This window comes from Glycine soja, chromosome 7, assembly GCF_004193775.1.
Source record: "Glycine soja cultivar W05 chromosome 7, ASM419377v2, whole genome shotgun sequence".
Classification (NCBI taxonomy): Eukaryota; Viridiplantae; Streptophyta; class Magnoliopsida; order Fabales; family Fabaceae; genus Glycine; species Glycine soja.
The window spans coordinates 13,743,132-13,752,042 of record NC_041008.1 but is presented as its reverse complement, the minus strand read 5'-3'; the positions used below and the strand labels follow the sequence as shown (position 1 = coordinate 13,752,042).

The window sequence follows — 8,911 nt, the reverse complement described above, 5'->3', positions numbered from 1 at the left end:
CAAATATTGCGATGAAAAAGATTCAAGCAGGAAAGGGAACAAAATGGAACACATATGCAACCATTAACTCCACTTATAAGGTGGTTTTTCAACCATTAACCCTCAAAATTGAATGATAACAATTAAAACAGAAACAAACAAAATGTAGTATGCATAGTAAACATTAATTCAAACCAAAAAAGCTTCCAACATTATAATATACAACATCACAGTTACCAATGCTCTTGCTAAATTGACAAAGCAAATTGTGCCAGCAATCTAATAAGAATGATCCAAATTAGAGGTATTATGTAATCTTCTACCAAAGTAATACTCAATGTTGGAAAAAGAAAGTCTATAATATATAAAGTACTTACAATTCAAAGTTCAAACAAACACCTTAGCTCCTTCATTTAATATTCAACATTGATGGTGTAGAAGTGCAAAGAAAGGGAAGATAGCATGAAACAAAGAGAGCAGACTTACCTCAGAATTCGTGTAACTAACACCTCGTGAGAAAGAAAGAACCTTGATGAGTAAGCTGCAAATTTAAGAAAAAAAAGACACCAAATTCAAATGTTATTGTATTCTACACATAATCCCCCAAATTTCAAACTATTATAAACTTAATCAACTAACCCTAAATCCTAATTTCAAAAAAAGTCACTATTTATCAAATATTTGTCAATTTTAAAAATTCTTGCATGTGAGCTAACTTTAATCTTTGGATCAAAAACAATTTTCCTAACTTGCTACTCAATTAGGTTGCTTCACTACTTACTCTAAATGACAACAACAACCACAAAAGACATTGGTAAAAAAGAGAAGATATAAGACTAATCTTAAACCTTCAGCTTAACTTTTAAGTGTAGGTCTTGAACATAATATTAAAACATCTACATCACTAAGCAGTCAAGACTCAAGAGCTTTATTCTTGTCAACTAGATTCTACTAATTAAATTTGAATTTTAAAATGAGGCACAATAAGCCTGTGCATTGTCCTCATTTAAATTTTAATATGCATTCCAATGATGGCTTTCAGGAGAATTGATCCTTGACAGGCAATATATTCAACTGGGAAAGCAAATCAAATTATAAAAATATATGTATTTTTCAACAATATATTGAAGACTACGAATCAAGTTGATCCGTAAGCTGTTGAAGAAACTTACGGATCAAGTTGATCTGTAACACGCTCGTCTCTACTTATGGATCAACATACTACCTTATCAGATCAACCTAACTCCGACAACAATGGTGGAAACGACATGGTTACGGAGCTTACCTCGATGATAGACGGTGACAAAGCTCCCTCGACGGTGGACGGTGACGTTGCTCTTCACGGAAACCTCCTCGATGCACCTCGCAACCTTTTCACGGCAAGCTCCTCTTCACGACAACAATGGTGGCTGAAGAAGAAGAAGAACCTTTCCCGACAACCTCCTCTTAACAGCAACAATGGTGACAAATGGAAAATGCCGGTAAGGTGAGCAAGAAGAATACGAAAATGGCTGAGGTGAGGAAGAAGAAGAAGAAGAAAATAGTCTGAGGAAGAAGAGAAGAAAACGGTTTGAGGAAGAAGAAGCCGAAACGCAGGCGGGAGAGAGAGAGTCTCGCATTTTTTTAAAAATAAGTCTGGAGTATTACGGACTTTTCACTTCAAGTGTTGGGTGCACCAGCAAAAATGCTAGGTGCACCTAGCAACACTCTAAGTGCCACCGCTATCCATGGATATGGAGGCTGCATCGTCGACCAGAGCAAATTCATTGCAAGTTGGAACAAGTTAAGTTGAAACAAGTTGCACCATGGCCGAACAATGATATAGTATTTCAAAATTAAATTTAGGCTTAAATATATTTTTTATTTATTCTTTTAATTTTTTTTAAGTTAGCATTTTTCTAATTTTTTTTCTGAAAAAATTAATTTATTTTTAATCTTTATAAATATGTGTTTTTCAAAGTTATTTTTCTTAAGGATTCTAATTTTTTTTATTGATAATCTCCATAAATTCACGTTTATAAAAATTAAAATTAAAAAAATATAAATTTACATAAACTAAAAATAAATAAAAACATCTTACCAGGATCAAGATTATAAAAGTAAAAATTTACATAAACTAAAATTAGAAAATAAATTTACAGGAACCCAAAACAAAAAAAAAAAAAGTTAACTTACCCGGATTAAATGTATTTAATCCTTAAATTTAATGTTTGTTATTAGGAATGGATTGTATGAAACTTTGTATTTTTGTTTGTTTTGTTTAATACTTATAAAGAGTAAAAACAATATTCATATACTGATTTTTGGAATAAAATATATATACATAAACTAATTTATAAAAATTCTCTCATTTAATTTTTTTAAGAATTAATTTTTAACTTATCCATAAGCTCATTTTAAATAATAAAAAGTTAAATTTATTTTATCTTTCTTTTTATTTGATGAGTATTTCTCCTAAGGATACAGTCTTCAATAAATCTTAACTAATGACGGAATATGTATTTTGGATAAAGAACACTGACTACAGGACAAAAATAAATCCTAATAAAAGATTTAAATTTCAAAATCCAAGATCAAATATTGCTAGAACCTCGTTAGTTTTTTTTTTTTTTCTTAAGTATGACACAATTAAATATTCTGGCATGAACCAAATTAGAATTCAGAAGTAACTCATAATGTGCCTTACAGAGTAAAGACAGAAAATAGGACAAGAAGTCCACGAAATCAATGCAGTTGGCTAAAACAGACTATTCAAGTATTCATATTGTTACTATTGCTCAAGGCCTTCACAAAAATTAAAACAATCAAAGTAAAAATCTCATTTCCATGATTGTAATCCATCATAATTTTACACAATGAAAAACAAGAAAAAGAAAAGTATCACTTGAATTCATACCTAACCAATCTCACATTGCCTTGAATATTTGTCCGGTATTTCCATTAAGGAGAGGCTGTCATGAAAATGTTCTGTTCTGATCCATAGAAAGACAAACTTTAAATCCTCCCAGAAAGTTCAGTACTCTGGCAATAGAGGAAGACCATTCAAGGACTTTCCTTAATGAACGAACCACTCCTGGTTTCTTTATAACAGTCAGCACATTATGGAAAATATGAAGCCTGGACCCCAGTCAACAAGCAATAATAAAGAAAATCAAAACCCGAAAAAATAACTAAATTTCATCCAATATCCAAAGCCCAACTTGTTTAATGTTAAATGGAGAATAAGTGCAGAAAGCAAGTGCCAGAAATCTCAAGCCTTAGAAACCACTACTGGATGATGCAGTTCCGGATACGGGACCAGAAGTGGATCCATTACTTATTTTGCTGATGATCCCTTTTCCAAAATATTCAGCAATGACAGAAAACCCATCTTTAGAGCTCTTCACCTGCTGAAAAAATCTGTCCTGATCCTTAGAATTTTGCTCTAAATTTTTTTTCATTTCTAAGACAGACCTATATTCAGGTGCACACTGAGGGCATTCTTTTTCATTATCACCAAGGCAGCGCAGGTGGAATGAGTGCATGCACATGAAGTGCACGGCAGGCAAATCAAGGGTGAAGGTGCATGCAGTGCACTTGCTAAGCTGAAAAATTCGAGCATTTGTCCTAAGATCTTGAATCTCTTTTCTCATTGCCAGTGTATCTTCCTGCACAGACATATTTTATGTAAATCCTTCCATACTAATTGCATAAAGAATAACAACAGAGAAGATCACCAGACTCATATGTGGCAAAGAACATTTTATCTATATATAAAGCATCTGAGAAATATTTCTTAATAAATTATATTTCATTATATTCAAAGAAATAATTTCTTATCAAAATCATCATTTGTATTTACCAGTTTATCATCACAATACAATAGTCTACATCTTCAACAGGAACCACAAGTGTTCTAGGTGATGAAAATTCAATTCAAATGAATAAAAAACAAGTGGCATGCTTTGTTGTAACATGAAGATGCTGACTGTAACACATTATAACAGAAAACAGGTGACCGCCTGACATTGAATAACCAAAATCACCCAACTGTTCATGCTCTAAACTACAAAAAAGTGTTTTTCATTCATCATAGTTCAATAATTACTCAGGTCTTCATGTATGACAAATTCCAATACCTCCAGAATTAATAATGTCAGGGTACAGAATTTGATCTTAATACATGATCATTTGAGAAATATTTCTCAATAAATTAAACTATATCATATAGAAAGAAACTATTTCTTATCAACATAGAATCCATTTGTTGTAGCTTTTTTCTCAACAAAATTCAATTTTATTTTTAAGAAAATCACTTTTAAAATGTTAATTGAGTTTGTCAACGCTTTTGAAAATAATTAGAAACTAAAAGAAATCAGATATTTTATTATTTTGAGAAGATATTTTGTATAGCTCCTGGGAAAAAAAACTATCAATATAATTATCTTTTAAAACAAAAAAGAGTATTTTTTATAATTGTTACCAAACAAAAAATAGATTGTTCTTTGCATAAAATCTCTAAAAAGATAAACCACTTTTCTATACACTCTTAAAATCACTTTTGTTTTAAAAGCTTAAACAAAGGGGCACATGATCATTTATATTTACCAGCTTATCATCACAATGCACCAATCTGCATCTTTAACAGGAAACAAAGGAGTCCTAGGCAATGAAAATTCATGAATAAAAAGCACGTGGCATGTTTTATAACATGAAGATGCTGACTGTAACAGATATTATAACAGAGAACAGATGTCTGCCTCACATTGAATAATCAAAATCACCCAGTTGTTAACCTCTAAATTTCAAGTACATGTTTTTCATTCGTTAGTTCAATAGTTACTCAGGTGTTCATGCATGACAAATTTTGATATCTCCATTTTCTGTTCAATTATATAAATTCCTGTTCATATTTATTAAGGAAGGGAATGAATAGAAACCAAAGAATAGAAGAGATGAGGAAGTCACAATGTTGAAACGATACACTGATTAAGTTTTAAGGTACTATGATATTATCCATATAATTTTGGATGGTTTGTGACAGTCATGCCACTTCTAATAAGCCATCTTGTACATTATTTTTACTGATCTCAATTTTAGTCAAATCAAATAAAACTAATATTGTTGGTCCTCCTTATAAACCATAAAATAAAATTAAAAAGACCCAACATTATACCCAAAAAACAAACAAATAAAACTAATACCGAACCTGATATTTCTCAATAGCTTGTCGGTCCTCCTCAATCATCTTTGATTCCCGCTCAAGCTTTCGAGCAATGTAATCTTTGAGCACAGAAAGCGTGAGGCATGGATTTCGGGAAAGAGTTTGAAGCACAATCATAGGGGGCAAAATATCATCCCTCTCAATATAAGTCAGAACTTCTTTTACTTCTTTAGAACAATCTTCTCCAAGCTCACCAAAATATTTAAGTACATCTGCCCAAAGAGATGAGTCCCCTCCTTTAACAGAATCCCCCAGCCTCTTGCAGCATGCAATTAGCCCCTCATGATCGTGTGCCTGCATATAGCAAGCAATCACTTCTTTATAGAGTTTCATCTTCTCATACAAATACAAAAGCCCATCTTTGAATGCATTCATTTCACATAGTATAATAGCTAAATCAACATCATATTGTGGATGTTCTGTCTCTGGAGGCCATGCAGTCTTAAGCAAGCGTAAACCCTTTTCAAGTCTTTCGAGATGGTTCTTTTCCTGCTCTGAACTTTTGTGATCACCAATGTTTCCATTAGATTGAGCACTTAAAATCATGGTTTTTGCTGATGCTCCATTAAGGTAATTTCCACCATCATTAACTTGTGACATTGAAGGAAAGTTCAATTCATTGGATATATACAACTCTAAGAGGGTATTGTGAATCTCAACTTGAGCAGGTGAGTCCTTGACCTTATTGGTATATTTTTCAAGAAAATCCATAAGGGACTGAGGATGATGAATGAAGATGCTAAGAAAATCAACAGGAGATGGCAACATAGACATGTACACTCCATTTGAGCGTCCTCTTTTGTCACCATCTTCTGTGCAAAGCCTTATGAGAATCTGAATTGTCTCCACTGGCTTGTGCTCTATCAGAATCTTCCCATACTCCTTTATTGTCATCCCTGCCTGACTTGATTCAAGGCTTGAAATATATTCCAAGGCTTCTTCATAGCTACCAAGATCTTCAAGCAAGATCTTCAAGTACCATTCATGCCTCCCTGCTTTCTTTGCAACATACATTGCATGCTCATGGTAATTGGCAGCACGGCAAACCCTGATTGCTGTTTCCACATCAAATTTAAGTTCCCCAATGCTGTCATCGCTTTTAATAAATAGATTTAACTTTTCAACATCTTTCAATTTAGTGTAACAGTTTAATAGAAGTGTGGTGTGATCTTTAGAAGCAAGACCCTTCTCATGTAGCTTCTCTAAGTAATTTGTGAGGTTGTAGATCCTTTGAGCATCCAAAAACTTCTGTATAACATAAGAAGGTTCAAGGTGACCAATAGTATGTATGTACTGGGCCATTGCTTCATCATAGTCTTGCTTGCTATATAGATGATCCCCATATTTCCTTAACACTTCAGCAGTAGCTGCTGCATCTGCTTGCTGAGTCTGTACAAGATTAATTGCTACAGTATATAGGTTTTTCTTGAATAACATGTCTAGCTTGCTTTCCATATCCTTTTCTCCAATACATAAAGCTGATTTGTCATTCATTATGAGTATGATGTTACCCCATTCATAGAGCATATGAGAAACTTCTTTAACCAATGCACTGTGAGCTATTAATCGATTCTTCAGGTCATAGATGTTGAAAGTATGCTTTCCTGTTCTTTGATCTGCAATAACACACAAAAGGTATCCACGAAACCATCCAAGCAATTTCTTCTCTCCCTCAAAAGCCCAACAAGGACCACGCCCATCAACTTCATAAAAATATACTGCCTCTGGTCGACCAATTATCAACTCCTATTCATATTAACAAATAGAAACATTCAGCATTTACAAAGAAAATAATTATGATAACTTATAAAATTCATTTAGAACAATGAACAAAGACCACCAACATACAGATCGATCACTCATTGCAACACTGTTCACACCAGATCCAATCTGATCAAGGGTCTGCCTTCTTGGCGGTTGATCATGCAACGAAAACAAGCTCACTGAACTTGGAGTCACAACAAATAACTGTAGAGATTGACCATCCACCCTAAACCCAAGTCCAGTTACAGCAGAAAGAGTTTTGTCCGAATGGTTGTTTTCCACCTGAAGCTTGAAACGAGTGATACGCTCCCGTGCAATGTCTCCTTTGATGCAGTAAATAGAACCACTGTCCAAGCCAATAGCTATGAGTAGTATAGGTGGCACTTCTTCTAAAACCAAAAATGATGTAATCTGCAGTACCCAGTAGTTCCAAAATCATCAAAATACAGGACGAGATAATAAAATTACATTGCTACCCAGTTTTACTAAAACCAAATGGGCATCATTCATCAGAAAATGAAGAGTAACAACCATCCATTACAGTGTCATTCATTACCTTTGCCTCAGGAAACTGATTAGTGAATATTCGCAATATCCCAACGCAATCAGGACTTGTCGTGCTCGAACTCTCCGATTGCATCTTGTCAAGGTCAAAAACCTTGAGGCACAAAGCTGTTTGCTGGGGAGTAAGCTGTTCATCCTCCCCAATTGTTACCAGAAAGTTGCGTTGCTGGTTAATCAACACACAAAACACATATCTTTTAACTTCAATTTAAGAATAAAAGCACAATCCTAGACCAACAACAAAACATCGGGAGTGTGTTTGGTTATCAGTTGAAATTAAATTAACAAAACCTACATTCAACGCGAATGACAAAAAAATTTGCTTCTCCATTTCATGCTTTGGAATGTATGAACATCAGTTTGCATTATTGGAATCGGACATCCAACCATGCTCTTAAACCACAAAATCCCTTCATCAATGTCCAATCCTTAATACACAGAAAAAAAAATATCTATACTACTAAGCAAGGTTTTAATAAATGGTGTGCAACCGCAATTTGATCCACAACACATTTGTCTGCAATTTCCCACAACATCAGGGATCGCAACAAAACCACAACCACAATTTAAAACCTTGATACTAATACTAATTACTAAGCCCAGTAATTCTCTCACCAGTTTCCACAATTAAAAATAGGATTCTAGAAAATTCCAACACCGAAACAACCAGCAATCAATCAGACACGTTTGAAAACAGGACTCTAGAAAATTCCAACAATGATTTCACATTATAAGAGTAAGGTTGAATTACTACTACTACTGCTACTGATTCCATCAATTAAAAGTGTAATCAAACTTCAATTCAAGAATCAAAGCGGAATCGAACTACTAAGACTACTAACAAAACCTCTAAACCACAAAATTATCTTCATCTATCCTTAAAACACACACACACCAAATAAAAAAAAAAAATCCATACTAATACTAAACATGCTAATTCTTTCACCACTTTTGACAATTAAAAACAGAATTTCATAAAATTGCAACATTCATCTATCTCTCTCTTTCACTCTCACATACCTTGAGTTGCTGAAGAAAGAGAACGGAAGAGGAGTGAGGCTGGAAAGCGTAGTTAAACTTGAGGCCTCGATCGAAGAAGCAAACGACGCCGTCGTCGAAGCCGGTGACGACTTTGCCCCTACCGCTCGAACAGCACTCGATCTTCCTCTCCGCTGCGATGACGCCGCTGTCGTCTTCGTCGGCCTCAGGAACCGCGCACTTCGCGCCGTACTTCTCCTCGAAGAACTCGAACTTCCTCCACTGATACATCTCGAATCGGAGATTCTCGTGTTCTCAGATTCTGCACCGAATTAATGGTTTTTGAGTACTTTCTTACCAATCTTTCACACCCATTTTCACGGTGCAATGTTGCATCGTGTACTTAAAAAAAATTGTATTATG

At 34.3% G+C, this 8,911-nt stretch overlaps 1 protein-coding gene across 1 annotated transcript; it reads right to left on the bottom strand.

Annotated features, from left to right (window-relative positions):
- Positions 1–2,614: 2,614 nt before the first annotated feature.
- LOC114418817 (vacuolar protein-sorting-associated protein 11 homolog) lies at positions 2,615–8,911 on the bottom strand. Its single transcript, XM_028384337.1, has 5 exons — positions 8,531–8,911; positions 7,503–7,676; positions 7,031–7,357; positions 5,168–6,928; positions 2,615–3,626 (listed from the first exon to the last, which is right to left on the bottom strand). The coding sequence occupies exons 1-5, from the start codon at positions 8,777–8,779 to the stop codon at positions 3,237–3,239; spliced, it is 2,901 nt and encodes a 966-aa protein (XP_028240138.1). The 5' UTR covers positions 8,780–8,911; the 3' UTR covers positions 2,615–3,236.

What these genes read in the sequence shown, in the direction of transcription:
- LOC114418817 (XM_028384337.1), bottom strand. Translation starts at nt 8,779, where the DNA reads ATGTATCAGTGGAGGAAGTTCGAGTTCTTCGAGGAGAAGTACGGCGCG. An exon ending in TCTTTCTTCAGCAACTCAAG is followed by an intron (nt 7,677 to 8,530) that starts GTATGTGAGAGT and finishes TTGATTAACCAG; the next exon opens with CAACGCAACTTTCTGGTAAC. An exon ending in AAGCTATTGAGAAATATCAG is followed by an intron (nt 3,627 to 5,167) that starts GTTCGGTATTAG and finishes ATGTCTGTGCAG; the next exon opens with GAAGATACACTGGCAATGAG.